Source organism: Salarias fasciatus, chromosome 6, assembly GCF_902148845.1.
Source record: "Salarias fasciatus chromosome 6, fSalaFa1.1, whole genome shotgun sequence".
NCBI classification, from domain to species: domain Eukaryota; kingdom Metazoa; phylum Chordata; class Actinopteri; order Blenniiformes; family Blenniidae; genus Salarias; species Salarias fasciatus.
In genome coordinates, this window is record NC_043750.1 from 23,230,487 (window position 1) to 23,254,363 (window position 23,877).

General features: G+C 42.7%; 1 protein-coding gene across 1 annotated transcript in view; it reads left to right on the forward strand.

Moving 5' to 3' along the window:
* The window catches only part of tll1 (tolloid-like 1), a 41,826-nt gene extending 23,172 nt beyond the window's left edge, over positions 1 to 18,654 (forward strand). The window contains exons 9-21 of the mRNA XM_030094387.1: positions 789 to 904; positions 1,139 to 1,241; positions 1,865 to 1,981; positions 2,110 to 2,255; positions 3,863 to 4,058; positions 4,163 to 4,288; positions 5,383 to 5,543; positions 5,617 to 5,797; positions 9,566 to 9,691; positions 12,683 to 12,810; positions 15,958 to 16,171; positions 16,470 to 16,720; positions 17,345 to 18,654. Of these exons, the coding sequence (XP_029950247.1) occupies positions 789 to 904; positions 1,139 to 1,241; positions 1,865 to 1,981; positions 2,110 to 2,255; positions 3,863 to 4,058; positions 4,163 to 4,288; positions 5,383 to 5,543; positions 5,617 to 5,797; positions 9,566 to 9,691; positions 12,683 to 12,810; positions 15,958 to 16,171; positions 16,470 to 16,720; positions 17,345 to 17,479 (2,000 nt within the window). The 3' untranslated portion in view covers positions 17,480 to 18,654. The remainder of the gene's footprint in view (positions 1 to 788; positions 905 to 1,138; positions 1,242 to 1,864; positions 1,982 to 2,109; positions 2,256 to 3,862; positions 4,059 to 4,162; positions 4,289 to 5,382; positions 5,544 to 5,616; positions 5,798 to 9,565; positions 9,692 to 12,682; positions 12,811 to 15,957; positions 16,172 to 16,469; positions 16,721 to 17,344) is intronic.
* The last annotated feature ends 5,223 nt before the right edge of the window (positions 18,655 to 23,877 follow it).

The following is a 23,877-nucleotide window of genomic DNA, read 5'->3' on the forward strand; positions in this document are numbered from 1 at the left end:
TCTAGAATTTCAGTTCGAAAACTCAGAGGTTGAATTACTGTTCCATTGTTCCCAGCTGGAAATAGACGCAACTCTGTGCTTATAAGGTCATATTTGAGTGATACCATATTTACTGACAGATGAACGGAGCTCCGGGGCATCGTAGGGGGGCGGGAACAGCATGCTTGATGGGATAGGAGGGCTACATTTGGCTAACCTCCTTTTGAGATGAAGCGACAGCATTAAATCCACAACAAGGGCTAAATAGAGCAATATCCTCATATTTTTCCCACACATGTTCGTTGAGCTGTTGTGTCTTTTTTCAATTACAGTAAAAAAAAAAACAAAACATATTATTACGCAAGATTTAATTTTGGAAAATAGTGTTGTGATTCTATGACTGTAGTTGTAGATGCATGCAGGAAAACAAATGCATGCTTTGGAAATATCTGTTGTTTCATTACATGTGTTTTTTTTGTTTTTTTTTTTGTTTGATCTTTTCCAAATTAGAAATGTATGTCTAAATGTTTCCACGTGATCACGGGAAGACGACATAGACAAAGTTTGGCACAAAAGCAACGTGAGGCTGTTGTTTTGACATGCAATCATGTGATATTTGTAAATTGGCCATTTCAATGTGAATTCAGTGCAGATTGGGAGTAATAATAGACATGGGAGCCATGTGTTCTTCGGTTATGCACCAGTCGCAAGTCGCCGGTGCACAGCTGAGAGGATTAGACACAACAGCAGGACGAACCACAAAAATGTAACTCCATCTGTGTGTTTGCGTGCGGGGGGTTTTGCTGCAGCATGCGGAGAGACGCTCCAAGAGTCAACGGGCAACTTCTCATCCCCCGGTTACCCCAACGGATACCCGTCATACACGCACTGCGTCTGGAGGATATCGGTTACGCCGGGAGAAAAGGTGCACCACACATACACACACACACACACACACTCCTGCTTCCAGTAGCTTCGGTGGTGCGGCGAAAATGCCCGCATCGCCAATAAAAATAAGACTCACTTGACAGAGTGGCTTTATATTGATTGATTAAGTTAAAAGTAAAAGCCGCTTCCTTTGCTTTGCCTCCAGATTTCGGGCCTCTGCATTGCACAGATCTCTTCTAAGCGTCTTGCTTTTCCTTTCTTGTTCCGCCAGATTGTTCTTAACTTCACCACTATGGATCTGTATAAAAGCAGCCTGTGCTGGTATGACTACATTGAAGTTCGGGATGGATACTGGAGGAAAGCTCCCCTGCTCGGTAAGTTCACTCAGCTGGACTGAAACCAGTGCATTAACCGAAATGAGCCAGAACACAAAACACAGAACACAGTTCATTTGAGTTGAAGAAATGGGAAAACTCTGTGAAATCAGAAGCGAAACAGTAGTTTTCTTTAAGGTCTTGTTAAGATTTTGAGTATCATTTATGCATTTTTGGATTGAACATCTAGACAAAAACACTAGTGCCACAAAAATCAATGAGCAGATGAAGTCCGCATGAGGAGGTGCAGGTGAAGCCTGATGAGTTGCCAAGATGCTGCACAGCTGTTTGAACTCCTTCAAGGCCGGATTTTACAACTCATGTCTGTTATGGCGGTGGCAGTAAAACGTACTCCTCCTGCCTTGATGCTTTCAGCAGCATTACAGCTGGCTCTATAAGGTATTCTACTTACAGTGGGTGCTTTCATTTGTTTCAGTGGCCTGTGCAAAGTGTTGCCAGATGACCTTGTTTTGCAACAGAACTTTACAGGGATCGCAAACGTCTTGCCAGCCGCACGGATTTCAGCGAAATCGCAGAGACGAGTGTAAACAAGGGCTCGTGACAAGTTTCAAAAACTTCAGGAGATTATTTACGGCATTTTGTTTTGTGCGTTTGATTTCCAGGCAGGTTTTGTGGGGACAAAATTCCCGACGTCTTGATTTCAACCGACAGCAGGATGTGGATTGAGTTCCGCAGCAGCAGCAACTGGGTTGGAAAAGGGTTCGCCGCCGTTTACGAAGGTAAAACCATCCCTTTAATCAACCGACTGAAGAAGTAAAAGCCTTCCAGTGTCGCTTCGCGTGTTTCAGCCGTCTGTGGTCAGTGCGTTTGCAGCATCCTGCTTTACGACCTCTCTCCTCGCGTGCAGCAATCTGTGGAGGAGAAATCACCAAGGACTCGGGCCAGATTCAGTCTCCCAATTATCCAGATGACTACAGGCCCTCTAAAGAGTGTGTGTGGAGGATCACCGTGTCCGAGGGATACAATGTCGGGCTCAGCTTCCAGGCCTTCGAGGTGACTCACTCCTCCTGTGTATCCCCCCTCTGCGCGTGCCTCTCAGGAATGTCTGGGTCAGATTTCACGCTTGTATGGCAGCGAGGAAGTTAATACAGACGGTGTGTGTGTGTGTTGTGCTTGATTGTATACACACATACACACACACACACCGAGCAGGCAGTTGGGAATAGTCTCGTCCTTTGGCCGCTGTAAAAATGTCACTTTGCTAAATGGCTGGGGATCTGACTTCACACATCAAAGGTCAAGGTTCACTTTTTAAATGGAGTGAAGATAAACCCCCTCTGAAAATCTTTGTTCTTTTTTATGACGCGTGACATTCATGCATGTGTTTGATGCGGCGCTCTGCAACAGTTTGCGCTTTTTCTCAGGCAGTGTCGAGCCTAAAGGTCAGAGCTGGGATGCTCTGCGTTTCTAATGCCGCTTTAATCATGTTCAGACTGGGCCACTGCTCCACATTCTCAAACAAAATAAGACTAGGATCGCACTCAACGAAGGTTTCTAACCAAACAGTGTAAAACACTGATAGTGCCTCAAAAAATGTTTTCACTTTTTGTCAACAATTACATTTCATAAAACCAATTGAAAGGCAAATTATTGCCTAATGAGTCCACTGTAATGATTGTGTGTTTATTTGTACTGCTTTGAAGTGAAACTATAATTTGTGCAGGTTGTCCATTCATTTGGCAGAAACACTTGCTGTAGAATTTTTTAAATTTGACATTTAACCCGAGCCAGAAATTAATTGAAATGTCACTGTTATCTTATATCTCTCCTCAGTTTCATAAGCGCAGTATCTATAAAAAGATTGGAAATGGATGTTGTAGCTAGAAGAGAGTGAGAAGCTTTGTTTGTTTGTTTCATCCCTCATGTTGCAACGAGCTGCCAAGTTTACAAAATTCACATCCTTAAAATCCTCTCCTGTCACAGCATTTTGCCTATATACTTCAAGCAATCATAACTTCTAGATCTTTTACAGTATCTAATAAATTGAGGAACCATCAGAATGTAGGGAAGTTGAAGTTTGATGGCATGTATTTGGTGTGCTATCCTGTATCAAAAACATGTTTTCCACTGCAAATCATCCCTGAAAACCAGAAGATTGTAGTAGTAACTGTGCCAAACCCCGCATCATTTCGCCATTATCACATGCCTTCACGGTCTTCACCTCATAAATTGGACGTTTGAATGTCAACCATGACTGTTGATGTCGTAGCCTGGCAGCATTTCCAGTTGGCCTTGTCAACACTCCTGAAAGTCCAATTTCTCAGCTATTACATTTTCAAGATGGCCAAAGAAATCATCGACACAACCACACAAATCAGGACCAAGCTCTAAAACGAGGACATTTTCCTATGAAGTTCTTTTTCATCTGCTTTACTACTCTGTTAGACTATATAGTTTATCGACTATGGATACAGCAGCCATTAAGAATAACATCTACTAATATGATAACCAGACATTTAATCCACATGTTGAAAGAAAAAGCAGGTGCAGCGTGAACATTGAATGTTTAGGGTGTGTGTGATGTAGTTCGTGCCTAATATGTTTGGAAACTCATTGCAGCTGTGTGCATCTGCATCTCGCTGTGTGTATTATTTGTGCAGATCGAGAGGCATGACACCTGTGCGTACGACTACCTGGAGGTCCGGGACGGACCCCTGGAAACAAGCCCGCTCATCGGCCGGTTCTGCGGCCACGAAAAACCGGAGGACGTCCGCTCAACGTCGCACACCCTGTGGATGAAGTTCGTCTCGGATGGGACGGTGAACAAAGCCGGCTTCGCCGCTAACTTTTTCAAAGGTGTGTGTGTGTGTGTTTGTGTGTATGTGTGATAGAGAGAGAGGAGTGTGTGTTTGACTCCTGCACCGAAGCATTTGTTAAGCACTGACATGTGTGTTTTCCAGAGGAAGATGAGTGTTCCAAGCCGGACAATGGTGGATGTGAACAGAGGTGTGTAAACACTCTCGGCAGCTTCAAGTGTGCCTGTGACCCGGGTTACGAACTGGCCTCCGACAAGAAGAGCTGCGAAGGTAACAGTGAGAGTGTGTGCGTGCGTGTGTGCCAGATTCGCGCTGCATTTTGGATTCCTCCGCAGCATTGTGTTTCTGTAGGATGTGAGTGTAACTCATCAAGAAAGACAACATCCGAACAGCCTCCAACAACAGGAAAAAACATCTTTCTGACACAAAGCCGCACGCCTCGCTGTTCCAATGCCACACATGCCGTGAAGGTCCTTTAATCCCACAAAATAGATTAACTACCCGAAATGACCCACATACCGAAACAAACGAACAGACCACTTCTTACGCAGCCTGAGGGAGAAAAGCTCTCCGGATGAAATACCTTCGTTGTGGGTTGCTGCTATTTCACAGCTCCAGTGAAATCAGTAGAGATTTAATGTGTGGGAACGTGGAGTTGAAAGTATCACTGTAAAATTAGTCTGCAGAAACAATTATTGGAAGCTGAATGTCCTTGAGAACATTAAAGATGATACTGTATGCTCAAGGTGAAATGGTTTTTAATCCTCTACTTCATGGAAATAATTCTAGACTGTCCATCAGATTGTTATTTTATACAGTGAATTTGAAGGCAGTTGGGTTTTCTTTTCATCTCAGTATATATTTCCTTGAATAACTGTAAATTTTAGTGAGGAAGTTCACCATTCTGAAATGTTACACCACAATGAAGAGATAGATTTAAATTCTCTGGGGTTTTTTGTTTTTGTTTTAGTTATCAGGTTTTTCGGTGTGTTCAAGTGTTTTTCCAGTCAGCGTCTGAATTTGAAAAATGTTGGCTTGTTAGCTCCGATATTTGGTTGGATGAGTGAACTAAGCTATTTATTTTATTCGACCTTTATTCGACCAGACAGTTGCTTGAGATCAAGTGATCTGTTTTACAAGGCCTGACGTTTTCCCTAAGAGTCACAGTATCAGGTCAAGTTAGCTTATTTAAATATTTATCGGCAGTTTTTTGAAGGTATAATATAATGTATCCATGTGTGGTTCTATTATTTTTTCTCTCATCTGGCTGCCTGGTAGCAGTTTTAATGGTGTAACATTGTCTTCAGGACCTTCAGAACCTCAGTGTCTGTTTGAGTGTAAATCTTCTGGATGTGCGTCTGCAGCGGCGTGCGGCGGCCTCCTGTCCAAGCTAAACGGGACCATCAGCACGCCGGGCTGGCCCAAAGAATACCCACCCAACAAGAACTGTGTGTGGCAGGTGGTCGCCCCCACCCAGTACCGCATCTCCATGCAGTTCGAGTCCTTCGAGCTGGAGGGCAACGAGGTGTGTGTTTGCAAAACACACAACTTGTGTGTTTTGAGTGTGCGTTCTAATCGATCCCTCCTCGTGTGTTCAGGTGTGTAAGTACGACTACGTGGAGGTGAGGAGCGGACTCTCCTCCGACTCCAAGCTGCACGGCAAATACTGCGGCACCGAAGTCCCCGACGTGATCACGTCGCAGTACAACAACATGAGGATCGAGTTCAAGTCGGACAACACCGTCTCCAAAAAGGGCTTCAAGGCTCACTTCTTCTCAGGTAAGGCACACCTGAGCAGAACCTTTAACAGGGTTTTAATATCAGTCTGAGTAATTTCAGCAGCAATATTGAATGGTTATAGTATGAATAGATTTTTGTGGAGAATGTTTGATGCTTGGCACCAATGAATCCACTAAAAGCGGACCTCGAATTGAAATGAACATCAGGAATTAGTGGATTTTACAACAAATATTTGTTTCATTAAAATACATTTTAGACCAAAAATCAGAAGACACACAGCAACCCCATTAGTGCTAGTATTATAGCTGCTATTTATATGATTGAAAAATCATAACTTGTGTGACTCCTCAGATCGAGTTTGAAATAATTTCACGGAAGAGGGGAAATGATTGGTTCGCTCATTAAGTCAGGAGCTGCTTTCCGCCTCCACTGTGTGTCCAGTTCATCTTGCGTTCAGGGTTTAGTGTGTGTACCTTTCTGTGTTTCTGTCATGTTGTGTGTCCCGAGCCCCTCCACCTCCCCCTCCATCGGTGCCTTGGCCTCCTGCGGCCTTTCACCCCCCCCCTCCTCCGCTCTGCCCTCTCTCCCTCAGACAGACTGGCACTGTGTCAGCAGCATATGTTTGTGTTTGAGTCATGCCAGGACATAAAGCGCGGCCGCTCGCCGACTCGAGGCCGTGCCAACAGCAAGCTGGCGACCTCGTCACAGGTCAGAGGTAACATGGCCTCGCGATCAGAGTCTCTGATTGGCCCTGAACTCACCGTGTGACCTGAATGGATAGATCCTCTTTAAAAAAAAATCCATTCTTGTTAACGGGGGGAGGTTTTGTGGTCCCTTTTCTCGCTAAATACTAAATCTGCATCACCTGAAGGTCGGTGATCATTCGTGTTTCAGTGGAATCAAATCGTCGCCATTTTATCAACCGACACATGTTATAAAATGAAGGATTCCATGAAATCTGTGATTGAAAAGCTTAAAAAAAGTGTTTTGGTTTGACACTTTTTTGTCTGATTGTAGCAGATTACTTTGAAAAATTAAACTTCCTAAGATATGTTGAAGTATTTCACTGGTGTATTTTCACTGTTTTCACTTAAAAAACAAATTGTGACTGAATTACATTACGTGGTGATTATAAAGTGGTTTCACTTTGAAAATCATGGAAGCAAAGCTTCAAAGGTTTCATTTTGCATTGTTAGTCCAACACCCTTACATTATGTGTTTCATTAATATGTGCTTCTATTATTATATTTTGTTTATGTTATTATTCCTCTGTCTTCATTGAAGCTTGCTGACTCAGAATAGTAGAGTTTTCAGTCAAGAAAGTCTTAAACAAGCATCTTATCTGATTAAAGGTCGCTGTGACCGCGTGTTTATCCGATTTTAATAGAATTAGTATTTTGGAACAGCCAACAGTAATTATGATACCATTTATCATCCTGACCTGTCTCACTACAATGAGTCTGTTTAAACGGTGAATGAAAAGTTCCTGCTTGGTGAAGGCGAACAGCTGTGAGGCTTCTTCTCAACAGCATGATCTAATCAAATCCAACTCATAAATCCATTTGTTGATAAATAATTGAAATCACTGATGTTCGAGTTAGGGTTACAGTTCGCTTAATCACATTACATGCATTCAAAAACAGTGATTTCTTTTTTGTTCTTGGAGCCCTCCTCAGACTTTTTCCTAGAAGTTTTGTTGACCCTCGTTCTGATCTGATAAACACCGCAACCAAACACTAGCAGACGGTTTCTCGGGTCTGGATTCCTCTCAATGGGGTCCCGGAGCCTCTGCCACTCGTCATAAACACCCAAAAGTTCTTCCCTGTTCTGGACAAACTGAACCGGTGTCAAGCTGGGACAAAAGCTTTGATTTCCCATCAGGAACAGAACAGACAAATCCTTCAGCTGGCTGGGAATTTGTTGCATGTCAACATCACATGTAATTTTCAAACATTGTCCTGAGGGGAACTATCATGATGTATTCCTTTGAGTGAAGGTTGTCAAAGAAAAAAAAAAATCCTGGTGGTCAAAGAATCTAAATTTATCATCGCTGCTGCTTCTTCTTCCTCAGAGGAAGTAAAGCTGTCACCGGGATAAGCTTGTCGGCACTGAGCGAGCCGCAGCACACCTGGAGCACACGGCTAAACCGCTCAGTGGCGTTCGGTCCGACAAAACCATCACAGACAATGTGTTTTCAAACTTGCTGTGTGGCTCAAACTATTGTCAGGAGCTTCCAGGGATAGCTTTTGATTGGCTAAGAGCCAGCAGCCTTAAGGAGGTTCCTTCAGCCTCCTACATACTACTAATCTGTGTGTGTGTGTGTGTGTGTGTGTGTGTGTGTGTGTGTGTGTGTGTGTGTGTGTGTGTGGACATTTTGTGCTTGACCTGAAGACGGCTACAATGAACACGGGGTAGCATCAACCGTAAAGCTTCTTAGCCTGTGATAGGGTGAGACTGAGCCCACAATAGCACTGTAATACCACATCAGACACAGACAAACACACACACACACACACACACACACACACACACACACACACACACACACACACACACACACACACACACACACACACACACACATGCTACACTCACACAGAATGAGAGAGAGACAGAGGAGGATTTAGTGGTTTCATTAAAAGCAGATCTAGTTTAATTCACAAGCTCTTGGGTTGAGGTGAGACTCAGCGTCTGTGTCTAATCTCTCATCTCTTTAATAGGAATCTGTTACCCGCCCGGTCACAAACACAGCTCGGCACTGTGCTCGCTCTCACACACTCTCCTTGTTCGTTCGTCCTCTGTCTTCCTGTGCGGTCATCCCCACCTCCGCTGCCTCCCTGTCTGACTCCATTACCGTTGCGGACGTGGCAGCCCCACACAGAGGCCGTCTTCCCCGCTTCTTCCAGGCTCCTCGGCCCTGGTGATCCGCTCTGTCGGTCCGGCGCTCAGCCTCACTAAAGGGCTTTGTCGTCACCCAGCCATCTCCACGCAAATGTTAAAAGAGGCTGCAACTTAGAGAATGAGGAAAAAAAATTGAGAGCAGCACTTAAGTAGAAAGTACAAAATATGTGAAGAATTAAAGTGAAGTTTTCAACAGGGTTTTTTTTTTTTTTTGGTGAACATCTGATCTAATAAGACCATGACTGATGTGAAAACAGCTGTTGGAGGTTTTAGAACCAGATTGCAGTTTTGACCATAACCAGACTCCTCAGTTTGTTGCTCCACAGGCTGGAACACCAAACTGATACAGACCAGTAAACTTCACACACTGTTTTTGAAGTGGATGATTAAATGTTTGGTTCTCTTAATACATACGTTTGCAAGGATTTTCGTGTGTCATCCTCTTTCCCTGCTGCATGAATCACAGTTTCCTTGCAGGTGTCTGTTGATCGATGCTGATTTTTCACCTGCTAAAGCAGCACAGAGTCATTATCAGACCGGTGTGTGTTGTAGTTCAGTGCAGGTGAGCTGGTATCAGACCAACAGGAAAACACACCGTTTCTTTAAGACGGGATCGCCTCTTTTCTTGTTGGTCTCTACTTGTCAGCCTCGTACTGAAAACTCTCTTCTGGGTGAGCATGTTGGTTTCTTAGCACTGCTCGATTTTTATGACATTTTCCCTTCACTAACCCCTTTGGTTCGTCTTGATTTTTCCTTTGTCACATGTCCCTCTTTTCCCACCTCTCCCTCCCTCCGTCTCTCCTTCTCTTAACACCCTTTTTTCCTTCCTCCCCATCCATCCCACTCCCTCCGCCTCATCTCTGGTGTTTCCACATGGGTGATGTGTTGCATGTGTGTTCCTCACAGACAAAGATGAGTGCAGCAAGGACAACGGCGGCTGCCAGCACGAGTGCATCAACACAGTGGGCTCTTACGTTTGTCAGTGTCGCCACGGCTTTGTACTGCATGAGAACAAACATGACTGTAAGGAAGGTGGGTTTCACATACATCCGCATCCGCACACACACTGGCACCCGAGCGCCGGAGGGCACGCTCACCACGACACGGCGCACCCGCACAGGCACGGACACTTTCATAGGGGCGGCCATCGTCCGTCACACACACACTCTGTCCAGCCACAGACGCACGGCAACAGACTCTCACTTTACATTTGAAGGAATTTAAAAAAATTTTTTGCAACCAAATTCTGCCACCACACTTCACTTGTTTTATTGTAACACTTATTAGCCAGTTTATTATCAAATTGCTGTCACTGTATTTTTTTTGCTGTAAAAATGAGATTTGTAATTTATTAGCTTCTTGTTTTGATATAGCTCAGAACTGTCACATCTTTCATCCTCTGTCCTTCTGCACGTGTAATGATTGAAACTAAAATAAACCCGAATCCTAATCAAGTTTCCCTTCAGTATGAGCATAATTGTAGAGTGGAACTTTATTTGGTATTGTCCAAATTTCAAGATCCTTCAAGAAAGAAACAAGAAACATACATCCTTCTTTTATACTGTAATACAGCAGTGCAGCTTAAAGATGTTCCTTTTTGAGGCTGAACCAAATTCCAAGCACAGTTCTTTCTAGATTTGTTTTATGTTTTTATCTGTGAAAAAAAAACCCCATCAATTTGGTATTTTTCATATTGAAGTCGCTCCTTTTCCATTCCTGAGAGGCATTGTCAGCTTCATGACTCGACCTGCACTCACAGGTGTTTCTTATTCTGCATCCAATGGAAATCTGTTTTTTTTGTTTCGTGTTTCCTCTGCACCAACAGCAGCACAGACTTCTTTAAACAGTGGTTTTCACAGGCAGAGTGGTGTGCAACAAACATCCAAACTTAGTACCTGCTAATGTCAATCCATTCTGGAACACGCCCCTCTTTTTCAAAGCTTTTTTTGTTTTTAACAGAACTATGTAAATTTTGTGAAATTTAATAGCACTCAAACATTTTATAATAGACTCTTTAAAACAAGCAGGGTGTTTGTTTGTTGAGTCACCTGACTCAGACTCTTTCAGATCTTAAGACTTCATTCTGGACCGGACCCAGAAGACCTGAGGTGACTTATGACTTGATGTGGAAATGTTAGTTAATGACCGCTGTCCAGTCGGTGTAGCTGCGCTGACTGGACTTGGCCCGTTCGAACCTGACTTACTCAACTTACTCAAGGATTTCAGACTCGATTTGGACTTCATTCAAGCCACTCAGTGCACGAGTAAATAAACCACATTCACCTGGAAACCATAGAAAGGGCATGAAATCCTGACTGTGTTAAAGCTTACTCTGAAAGACTTCAGGCTTACGCTGAACCGAGGTAAAATGGCCTGAGCCTTGACCCGCTCCAGGAGGGTTTAAAAGCCGGAGGACAGTAAATCTGTTTTCACTGTAGGAGCTGGAGGTACCAGTTTGACAGAAAACATTATTTAATGAGTTATTTGGGCATTCCCATGTGCGCGTGGCCACACACGCACACACACGTTGAATTGACGTATTGTAGTCACTCCTTTGAAGTTGAACTTCTGAACGAACACACACACACACACACACACACACACACACACACACACACACACACACACACACACACACACACGCACACCACAATACTCACATACACACCTCACTAAAAGCTCCTTTTGCCGCTCATAAAAAGACTCTTGTTTCAAACATCTGGGTGTGTGTTTGTGTGTGTCTGCGTGTGTGTTACACCAGCTTGACCCAGTGACCTTGCAGAGTCATGCGTCTGAATATTCCCATCACACCACTTGTGCCTGCATGTGGTTCAGAACATCCACACAGCATGCGTCTGTGAAAGCTTCAGCAAGTGTAGACGTACATGTCGTTTGCATGCTGGGTTGATTATACAGTCGTAGTGGTACTAGTCACCTGAAAGACATAAAAAATTCACGATGTAGAAGCATGACTTTTTTTTTTTAATAATAGAAAACCTAAAGTTGAGTCTTGTTTATGTTGTTGCTGTTAACATTGCATGTTTCAGAGAATAACATATATTTGGTTCCATGCTGGAGAAAAGGATGATTGTTTCAGTCATGTCAGCAGCTCGTCCTTACAGCGAAGGTGTGATTAGTTTCTGTATGAGGAGTGTGAGTGGAATATGACTTTGTATTTCTTTTAAATTCATCCGTTTCATTTTGTGCATGGCTTTCACTGGTCACAAATAAAAGCTGTCGGTCTCAAACGCATCTCGTTTGTCTCGTGCCTGCCTCCCGGCGCCTTCACAAAGCCGCGCTCGCCCCATCTCACTCCCAACCTGGATGTTATGTGCGATTGTGTGAGGTTTTCATTTCAGGGGAGCTCTCCAGAAGGAAAGCTATTTTGACAGGCTGAAACTTTATCCGCGATGGTGGATGTGTAAATGCTACAATGTTTGCCTTGCACTTTTCCATCAGTGTCAGGAGAAACTTCATACTGCAGTGCCTTGCTCTTCACGTGGCAGCCTGTTAATACCAATGTGTGATGTTTGGAAGTTTTATTTCTTACATAGAAATGCAAAAACAGACCACTTTGCTCATAAGTTCTGCAACATAATATCTGGAATTATTCAAGAATACTCTTGGTCTAATATTGTTTGTACGCTGCCTACATATTGCATTACGCTGATTCCAATACAAAAGAGGCTAATCTTTATGTAAGCTCCTGTGGGTGCAACAAAACACCGATTTTGCCTGTTTTTGTTCTTTAAATCTCTCTGTTGATGCAGTACTCGTCCTGCAGCAGTATTAGTGCAAAGCGTGCATGCATGCCCTCAAGTGAATCCACACTGAACTTGTCACCAGGATGTGTTTCTTTGAAATCCTTTCTTTCTGCTCCGGCTTTCTTGTTTCTCTCCTTCCTGTTCCCTTTCCATTTCCTCTGACCTTTTCCTGTGCAGCCATGATTTTAACTTCCTCTGTGTGTGCATGTTTGTGTGCGTCCGTGCGTGCGTGCGTGTGTGTGTGTGTGTGTGTGTCCAGCTGAGTGTGAACACAAGATCCTCAGCCCCAGTGGGACCCTGAACAGCCCAAACTGGCCTGACAAGTACCCCAGCCGAAAGGAGTGCACCTGGAACATTGCAGCCATGCCTGGACACCGAGTCAAAATTGTAAGTCTGCATCAACCCGGAGCTGGCTAAATGTCATGTTATTAATGGATTTCTCTCTTTGGACCGTTTGCTCGGACGTGAGTGGGATGCCTCGCTCCCTCATAAGAATGCATTGTTCTTTCTGTGAGGTCGTACTGTATGTAAACGCCTCAGGCTGTTCTTCTCTCTTCTTACATGGTAATCTCTCTATTCATGTTCTACTTATGAAACCCAAATGTGAATGGGGGAGACGGTGCACGTTTGTATATTCGGGCTTACTGCAAGCTTTTGCTCAAGCGTGAGGAAGAGGCCTTGGGCAGTAGCCATCTGTGTCCTTGTCTGTTTCTGTGTGTTGTATGTTTGTGTTCAGGCCTGCACACACACACACACACACACACACACACACACACACACACACACACACACACACACACACACACACACACACACACACGCACACACATTTTTTTCCAAGTCACTGAGCATCCCTGTGTTTAAATTTACGTTTTTAACCATTCAGCTCTGCTGTATGACCCCTGTCTCCATATAAAAGTGTGATTAGATGAGATTCTAAGCCCCATCTAAGGTATTGTTCACATCTGAAGTCAGAAAGAAGATTAACATGTCTAGTTCACGCTGCACTCATTGCTGCAAATTACGGTAAATATTGGTCCAAAACACGTAAACAAAAAGCATGTTTCGCAGCTGTTTTGACTGGTATTCTGCAGCTCGGCTTCCACAACAGTAATTTTGTGCAGCGCTAAATGCAGCACAACACATGTAGACTCTTTGTGGTGGTATTTTTAACAGCTAATAACTTAGTAACAGCTCATAAAATGTATAAAGACGTCAAAACAGCAGCAGTAACAATCTGCAGAGATATGGCGCTTCCGAAGCCGGCCTCATCCTGTGTCTGATCTGTTTACAGCAGCTTGCTTTGTGCTACGCCCAAGCCTCCATCAGACTCCAACTGAAGTGAGCTGTAATTTGTTTAAAAGCAAGTGAAGGTTTGCTTTTCAAACAGACCGGGTTTTACTTGTCTGGTGTACATCACAGTTCATTTGATTCGAGGAAAACTGGCATTTGTAAACAGACTAACTCTTAAGTGATGTATTCACTCATATTTAATCTGTGGTGTTTCTTTGGTGCATTAAATAGACTGATTCAGTCTGCAGAATGCAGAATCAGATAAACTGAGATGTTGATGATAACGTGTCAAAATCACTGTAGATCAAAATTGTGCTGCTGTTTTTGTAAATCAGCTGACAGAGCATTCAGCTGCTCGCTTTAGCTTTAAAGCGATACTTCAGCATTTTGGCAAATTGGCCCATTTAGCGCAATTCCTTAGTCATTTCGAACAGCATGCTTACTTTTTTGTGAGGGCGAGCTATTGTTTATTCAGAGGCGAGTCGGGGAAGGTTTTCGGGACGGACACAATGGAAGTGAATGGTATTTTTGTTCCCCCTCGTCAAACTCATCAAATACACAATCCAACAACCCCAAAACACTTTGGTGGAAACGTTATAATCCGCACATTCACTACGCTGTGGAACACCAACAAATAATATTGTAGCGTTACGACACTGAAGCAAATACTGGAAGCTACTTTTTCTTTTGAAATCACTACGCCCAGACGCCATGTTTAGTAAGTAGTTCCGTCTTAGCAATCTTCGCATAAACAACTCAATCTCGTAATTTTGCATTAATATTTCACAGCGTAGTGAATGTGCGGATTATAACGTGTCCACCAAAGTGTTTTGGGCTTGTTGGATTGTGTATTTGATGAGTTTTGCGAGGGGGAACAAAAATACTGTTCACCTCCATTGTGTCCGTCCTGAAAACCTTCCCCGACTCACCTCTGAATAAACAACAGCTCGCCCTCACAAAAACAGTAAGTATGCTGTTCGAAATGACTAAGGAATTGCGCTAAATGGGCCAATTTGCCAAAATGTTGAAGTATCGCTTTAAGAACCTGTTGGCTGTTAATGTAGAGCTGACTGTGGTCCTCACAAAGTGGGTACAGGAGGTGACAGCCACAGGCACACAGGCTCACATTCACTGCATTGCTTCAGATAATCTCCACACCTAAACTCCTCTCTCCCTCCCTCTCTCTCTCTCTCTCTCTCTCACACACACACAAACACACACACACACTCTTCTGGTTCAGACAACCCGCCCACAGCTCACACTGAGTGGAATCAGTGATATTGCACAGTTTCAGGATTTGGCTGCTCACCCATCTTCCTCTCTGCAGCCACATGCTGGGCCTGTTGCATGTTATCAAAACTGTCATCAGCTGCCATTTAGTTTTTGATAATCTCTTCTCACAGTTTATGTAACCAAAAACCGCATTACATCATCATCTGTGATAACGAAGCTACAGGTTTGAGTTCCTGTTTATGACGATCAACCACACAATTCACTTGGACATTCAGACACGGGCACATGGTCGTGTGTTTTTCAGTGCCTGATGCACATTTGGAGCATGTTTCTGCTCACCCTCAATAAAAGTGAGTCCAGACTAATAAAGTTGAATTTAATTTGATGAGCGCTGTTGTGAGTGTTGGGGTGAGACATTAGCTGCTGTGGGTGGGGTGGGAGCTTTGAGGACGCATTATGTCAATTAGAGTCCAAATATAGGAGTGTGTGTGTGTGTGTGTGTGTGTGTGTGTGTGTGTGTGTGTGTGTGTGTGTGTGTGTGTGTGTGTGTGTGTGTGAGGGAGAGAGTTTGGCAATCAGTGTTATCGGTGGAAGTTAATGGGGTGTTTGCTGATAATATTCTCTAAAGAAGCAGGCATAATGTGAAAAGTATAGACCCTAAAACAGGGCCCTGTGGAACTCCATGTTTAACTGTAGTCTGAGTTGAAGAGTCAACATTAACAAGAACGAAGTGGAGTCTGTCTGGTAAGTATGGTTGAAACCAGCTTAATGCTGTCCCTTTAATCCCAATAATGTGTTCCAGTCTTGGTCGTAGGATGTAATGATCAATACTGTTGAATGCAGCACTGAGATCTAACAGGACCAGAACAGAGACCAGACCTTTATATGAGGCTGTGAGAAAATCATTAGTGACTTTAAAGAGCTGTCTCTGTGCTGTGATGACCTCTAAAACTTGACTGAGAAGACTCAAATCCACTCAGATCTCTTCTTCTTTTCCCGTCGTCTTAGACATTCAACGAGTTTGAGATCGAGCAGCATCAGGAATGTGCGTACGACCACCTGGAGGCCTTCGACGGAGACAGCGACACTGCGGCCATCCTCAGTCGACTGTGTGGCAGTAAGATCCCGGAGCCGCTGGTGTCTACGGGTAACAAGATGTATCTTCGCTTCATTTCTGACGCCTCAGTACAAAGGAAGGGTTTCCAGGCTTCACACTCTACAGGTGTGTGTAGAAGTATATTTTATTTATAGTAAACATGTTTCATTTTGAGTTGGCACCTGCAACTTTTAAGTGTTTGAAGAAGTGAAAAAAAATTGCTCACCTGATTGTGGTTCCCAACACAGCAGTTTATAAAGAGTAATAGCGCCCTCTAGTGGAACATCCTAAGCTAAAATGTATGAGAGTCATTCATGAAAGATGATTTTGGAGAAGAGACACCAAGACTACACAGTTTTTTTGTTTTTTGTTTGTTTTTGTTTTTTTTTTTTTTATTGAAATGTTTCCCTTTGGTATTTTCCAGAGTGTGGAGGTCGGCTGAAAGCAGAAGCTCGTCAGAAGAACCTCTTCTCTCACTCCCAGTTTGGAGACAACAACTATCCAGGCCACACAGACTGCGAGTGGCTGCTGACCGCCGAGCAGGGCTACGGCATTGAACTCAGCTTCATCACCTTCGAGGTGGAGGAAGAGGCTGACTGCGGCTATGACTACATCGAGCTGTACAACGGATACGACTCCAATTCACACCGGCTGGGTCGCTTCTGTGGTTCAGGGGTGAGTCTTCTTTATTCGCCATCCCTCTGGTGACAGCTGGAGGAGTGACGTTTTGAAGTTCTCTGTCTCATTCTACTTAACCCTTTCTTTGCAAAGTGATTGTTTTGTAAATTCCACATTTTTTCCTGTCCAGGCTAAATATAAATGGTTAATGACAGTCACAAAAATCATAATTAAATAGTTGTACTGCTTGTGCAGGATTTCCTGGATTTCGGAGGATTACTTCGTGCCACTTCTGATTTCTTTATATTTTTAAAAAAATAATGCAACAGACTGATACATTTCACTTGACGAAATGAAACAAAAAATGTAGAAAGTGGTTTTATAGAACCTTTTAGAGATTATCAGTGATAATTTCTGACTCTGAGTTGCTGCTCCTGTTGTCTTCCTGCTGGTGATGGCATACAGATTCAGCGCTGTTCATTCTTCTCTTTTAGTTGAATAATTTTGTCAGAGAAAACAAACCACAAAACTAGAGGATAGAGGTTTACTTCTGTTTTGGTAAAAAGAATTAAAGAACACGGACACATTGTCAATAAAGCTTCCTTCTTTGGTATTGGCACCAGGAATGTGAAAACAGCCATTAAACTGCTTCGCATTGTCTCCTTGTCTTCCCTCCCTCAGCCCAGAGATGAGATTTACTCACCCGGAGACACCATGCTGATCCGTTTCCATAGTGACGATACAATCAGCAAGAAGGGCTTCCACATCCTCTACACCAGCACCAAGTTCCAGGAGGACCTCCACACCAGGAAGTGACTTGATCCGCAGCCCTCGACCTCTGAGCCCGACTCCGTTACCTCGACCTTCACCGTGGCATTGAAGGACAGAAGTGCAGTCTGTGCCGTCGCCTCCTCGCGGGCGGATGTGGACGTCCGCCGGCCAGCGGACGTCAATATTTGTCTCCCTCCATGGGTCAACGAGGGTCAACGCACTCTGACATAAGACGGGGGGAGAAAACTGAAAGATCAGCAGACATGGGGATTAATTTGAAGGAACTTCATGCTGAAGACAATGGGAACAGTTTCCACGGAGGAGATGATTTTATGGTTTTATGGCTGCACAGCACACACTGCGCTGGCTCAGAGACAGTCGAGAGGATCCACACCAGTTTACTGAGTTAATCGTCGTTGCACGAATGTTTCACTGAACTACATGAACACAGTCTAGATTCATTTTCAGAGTTACAAACTATGGATGCTGAACATACTCCAGAGCTTTAAAAAAAAAGAAGACAAAGGATCCGGCGTCTGGAGTCTCATGACTTTTCAGCCCTTAAACTGTGTGACTTACTGTAATCAGATGGCTGCTTACAAATACAGTAACTCAAGAAAAAAACTGACAAAAAAGGTGACATTTTTATTGCCTTTGATGCCTGGGAACTGGTCTCTTTAACCCAGCTCAGAATGGCTGCAAATTATTTTATTTCACATCTTTGTATTATAAAACCCATTGTGTTTACTGTATGTATGTGTGTGTGCGAGAGAGAGAGAGAGAGAGTGAGAGAGTGTGTGTGTTTGTGTGTGAGGAGAAAAGAACAAAAAAAGGATAAAGTTCGTCTTTTGCCCTTTTTGCTTTAAAACTTAAGCAGACAACCGTTCTAAAATGGAAAGAAAGGAAGTATAAAAAAACCAGTAGTGGAGATTTTCCATGTGATCTGTGATCTAATGTGAAGCCTTGGCGTCAATGTTGTGTTTCTCAATTTGCACCATCTTATTGGATGTTCCCAGTCACCCCTCCTCTCAAGTAAATCTAATCATTCCTCTTATTTCTTTTTTTTTTTTTCCAGTTGATATCAGAAGGGATCATTTTTCACAGCTGTCTCGTGGAAGTGTGTGATAGGAGTGATTCCCATGGTGCTAAAATAAAATAATAAAAACAAACAAACAAAAAAAAAACATTGAATGACAGTAGGTTTTTATACGGGGAGGCCATCAGCGTGCAAACGGCACCCTGTATCAGCAGCTCTAGTCCTGTGGAACTACAATGTTGCCTTAGAACCAAACGTATGCTGTTGGAGGTCGCTCTCACGCTCCTGCACAGGCTGCCGTGTCAGCAGTGTTTTACCGAGATCTTCTGGCAGCATATTTCTTTTGCGTGAAAATGCTGAATGGTTTTATTGCGGAGGGGGAGAGGGGATTCTCTGTGAGAGAGAGAGAGAACGTCCACAGTGCATGTGTGTTTGTGTCATCTTTTTTGTAGCTGCTCTCACAGATGCAGCTATGCACACACACACACACACACACACACACACACACACACACACACACACACATACACATACACATACACATACACATACACATACACATACACATACACACACACACACACACACACACACACACACACACACACACACATCCACAATCCACATCATGTTTTTCCCAAACTTTTTTCCATTCCGTATCTTTGAAGCATGAAGAGAAAGCAAGGAGAGAAAAACCAGCCGAATGCAAAACTGCATTCATTGTCTGTTCAATGAAAATGTGTAAGTGCGTGTTTTAGGTGAAAACATTGAATTGTGTGTGTTTCTGTGTGAAAACTGTATGTTGTTTTTAAGTTGAATCATTCATCGCTGTATGTGCCAAGCTCCGGGTGACCCTTATCCACTGTCGATTTTGTTTTATCATCCCTCATCTGTGTCTGTAGCTCGGAGACACCGACGTGACGTCCTCTGCATCCATCATTAAAATACACACAGGTTAAACACCACACGACTGTTGCATGTCTTACTGCTGTATGCTGTGCCTAATTTAAATGTGTGGCTGCATTTTTTTTTTTTTTTTTAGCCAATGTGACAGTGATATCAATCATGGATCAAATCCAAGTTATTTTACTTTGATGTTATCATGTGGACAGTGCGGCGGCACTGGATGAGTGAATCTCGCTGTTCGTGGCTCACATGAAGCAAAACTTTACTCCCGGTTGTGAATCGGAACAATTTAAGACAAAGTTAAAGAATATTTATGTTGTCAGGCTTATTAAAAGTCTGTGTCTGTCACTGGAAAGTAACACATACGTGTCCAACGATCTGCTTCTTTCATGCGTGGGCTCTAAACCCCTGAAGTGAGAGATGTTTGGAGGGTCTGTTTTGTGTATTCCCTATCAATACTGTTGTGTTAAAATGTATTCAGCATCCATCCATCCATCCATCTTGTGCGTTTGTGTTATCCAAGAAATCTTTGTAGGGGAGCTGGAGCTGACTGAAGCTAAAGCTGGGCCAAAGGCGGCATAACCACTGGACATCCTGCAACTCCATCACAGGACCAACCTGGCCCAATGAGCATCTGTTTAGATCAGAGGCAGAGCGTGGGTCTCAGTACAGAGGGGACGGAGCATTCTCGACAGGCCCTTAAGATAGTAATTTTACCATTCAAACAATACCTCATGCTACCATCAAACAACACACTAATGCTCACTTTTATTGAGCCAAGCAAACCTATATGCCTCAGAAAGCAGAATAAAGTCACAAACCAGTTCACAAACTTGTTCTGAAGAACAAATACACATACGCACGCACACACACAAATGCAGCCTGAGTGACAGCTGTCAATCTCAGAGCGTCCGCTGTCCATGGTGCTGAAAACTCAAATAGAAACTCACGGGCTAAATCTGTACCATCTTTGATACAGCTTAAATATAAAATGAACATAGCTGGTCTAAAATTACACAATCTATTCAGATAGATATAGACACAGCTATCTATATATTTTGCAATTCACGTATATTAGAAAAAAAAATAGACTCGGCAGTCTCTTATAGTTGAGAGCAACACAAGGCACATTCAAAAAGGCAGGTGTTTAAGACCACAGCATTCTGATAAAGATAATATTTATGAAGGTTTCACTGACTCACCAGTGGCTCCGATGTTAGGTTTTGGGTAGTACCGCTAGCGGCTAGCATAGTGTTTAGCATACTGTTTAATGCTAATACCGCACAGCCAATCAGCGCTGGCTTACAGCTCTGATGCATTCATGGACAGTCGCAATGTAAGAATTGGCAAATTGGAGCCCACAATCATATGCGTTACCTTCTCGCACACACTGCACATTTTATTATAATAATTTATTCACGAGTAAATGTGAACACATCACATGAAACGGGGCGCTATGACCTTGTGGGCCCTGGGGCGACCACCCCCTTTCCCCCACTCTGGCTCTGCTACAGGTTTAGATATTTACGAGCAAGGGTACTTTGACTGAAAAAAAAAAAAAAAAAACACGCAAGAGCAACAAGAATTAACGTGTAATTACTTTTTTTTTTTGATTGTGGGAGTAAATGAAAGTGCATGAATGCAAACCCACAATCTCTCGCCGAAGCGACGGTGCAAGAGATATATTGTGACTTGCTGTTAAGTAGTGACTGCATGCTCTGTAGCTTCACCTGAATTATTTCAAGATGCTAAATTAACGTATAGGACTGAAAAGTTTAAAACCTCCCTTCCTAATGCAAAACCGGAACCATTCATACCAAAAGTAAGGGGTAGCATACTAGCATTCCAGGTGTGTTCAAGGTTTTTGAAAAGTCTCATTTTGTTTTTACGTCAATATAATATTGAGAACTGACAAAACATCAAGGCCCCTCTCTGTCTCTCTAATTTGACCCAAAGGGGGTCCCAGAACCTAGGTTGGAAACCACCGTTTTGATCTGTAAATCAAATTTTCAGTTGTTGCATTAACAAGCTGCACAGTTATAATAAACACTCTTGGCTCCCAGCAAGAACATCCCTGGTTCACTTTCAGGGTTAAAGGCCCTTTCTGTATGAAGTCCTCCATTTATCTCTCGTTACTCTGGTTTTCCACCACAGCCCAAAACTATTCAAAGCATAAAAGTATTTAGTATTTAGTGCCATGCAGTGTGCTCCTATTCAATGTAATTTCTCCATATATTGATACTCAATGGGATTAATTTTCTTTTGGAGGCTTTCCAGTGTGTGCTACAAAGCTAACTTTTACTTCTCTTATCAATCACTCCTTATATTTATTTCAAAAATTAAACATCAGTCAAAGTCAGTGATATTGAATAACAGCCAGAACAGTTAACTTGGGAAACGGTGCACAAACTCAATAGTAATAAAATCAATAATAAATTTAGTCTATCCAGTGATTTAAATTATTAAATCACTATTAATTAAATTCAGTTTTAGTGACAAAACTAAGATATAATCTTCATTGATTGAATAAAAAATGTGGGAAACCTTAATCGTCACATTCTACTTCCTTAAATGCACCTTTATACATTGTAATTGTAATTAAATATTTTTTTTAAATGCCTGAACTCACACTTGTGACATGAAAACCAGAGATTGAAGTTAATGAAGTGAACTCCTCCTCAGATTTTTGCTGTAGTCCTCACTCCTCTCTACTATCTGTGAAGATATTCTGACCCATTTGAACCGCCACAGATTTGTGAGGACAAGCCACTTACCTTTATAGGATCAGTTTGATGAGCTTGTCACACATTTGGTGCAACACACACCCAGCTGTTTGCTGTTACACCGGCTACCGGCCACCAGAGGGCGCCCTGCTCGAGCTTTTCTAAAGGTCAGTACTGTGAAATGTGGCGTCTTTGGGCTTCAAGTATGTTAAATAAATTAATGTCGGGGTTGTTGTTGCTTTTTTTTTTTTTTTTTTTTTTTTTTTTAATATATGAGCTGAAACTCCAAACGGACGAACAAAGCCCACACGTGAGTAAAACTCTTAAACACACCTGTTCACAAGGTAAAACCGCTTGGTTCCGTTCACAACATCTATTTTTATGCTGTGTATTGATAGAAGGAGGTTAAACTGCAGCTTAAAGAGGACTCTGACGCGCTGCTCTCCTCATGTTGCAATATTGCTGCGGCAGTGTGTTAGATTGCATCAGTGTGTGTCTCCCCCTGCAGTTCGTCCGGGGAACTGCAGCCAACCCGACGAACCCAGCACTGGCTTTCAGGGTCATGTCAACTCAGATAAGCACTCTCAGACACATAATCTCATGCTGCAGAGGAGTTTGGGGTTTGATGAAATGTTACACAGAACTGGTGCAACTTCTATAGCAAATACAGCTGTTCTGCAACCCCTCAAATGATCAAAAGAAGCATCCTGTGCAAAATGCAGATTAAATGCACTATTAAAAGACAGACCTCGATGTAAAGCTTATGATGGAGATATATTTAAGCCTTGAATGCCACATCTATCCTTCCAAAAGCCAAACACAACTTTGTTTGGTTATTGATAAGCTGTGTAACTAATAACAGACTCCTTCATTGTGAGAGTGTGAAACTGAATGTTTCATGGGAAACTTTCTGTCTTCCAAGGCCACCGCTGTGGATGGATGGCTAAATACCCTACACCAGATGTAAGGCTAACAATCGATTACTGATTTTATACCCTTTTGTCTTTTAATCTGTTGGTAGCAGAGCTTCAGTTTTAAGTGAAAAACTCATGTATTTTGTTTTGGACCAGGAGTGCAGGCCAAAACTGTCTATTCCCGTCCATTCCAGCCTGCAGGACGACACTGCAAAGTGTAAACATTGCATAAAAAAAAAATTAAAAAAAAATTAATTTGTTTAGATTAATTGCTTTTTCAAATGTATCTCATGGGCATTCTATTATTCAAGTAACTGTTGTGGATATAATACAGGTGATCATCTGAGAATAGTGATCAGTGATTCAGCTTGAGCAAACTCCTGCCACAGGACACACTTCTCACACATTTCAATCAATTTTTCACAAGCAATCATTGTAAAGGATGTTTTACACTGTACACATCTACGTAAAAACAGATTTTTTTTCTCAAATTGTTCCTTTCCCCCCTTTGCAATAAAACAAAGGGTAAATTTGGAGTTGAACAAAAACTTGGATTTATGCAAGCATTTTATGCTATGAGTTTGACACCCATGAAAACTGAGAAGCAGATGACTGGGACTTTATTTTTAGAACAAAATTTTCTTTTTTCTATTGTTATCATTTTAAATTTAGAAAAATAAAATCAACTGACTAAGAGATCAATCAGCAGAAAAACATCATTCTTAATATATCCTGCAGATTACAGGACAGTGGGATTCAAACCCCAACCCTCCAGCCACAAGCGCACTGCACTAATCTCAAGACCACCACCGTATAATAAAACACCAAAAGACACCGTTCAAAGATAGCTAGGCCAAGAGTCTA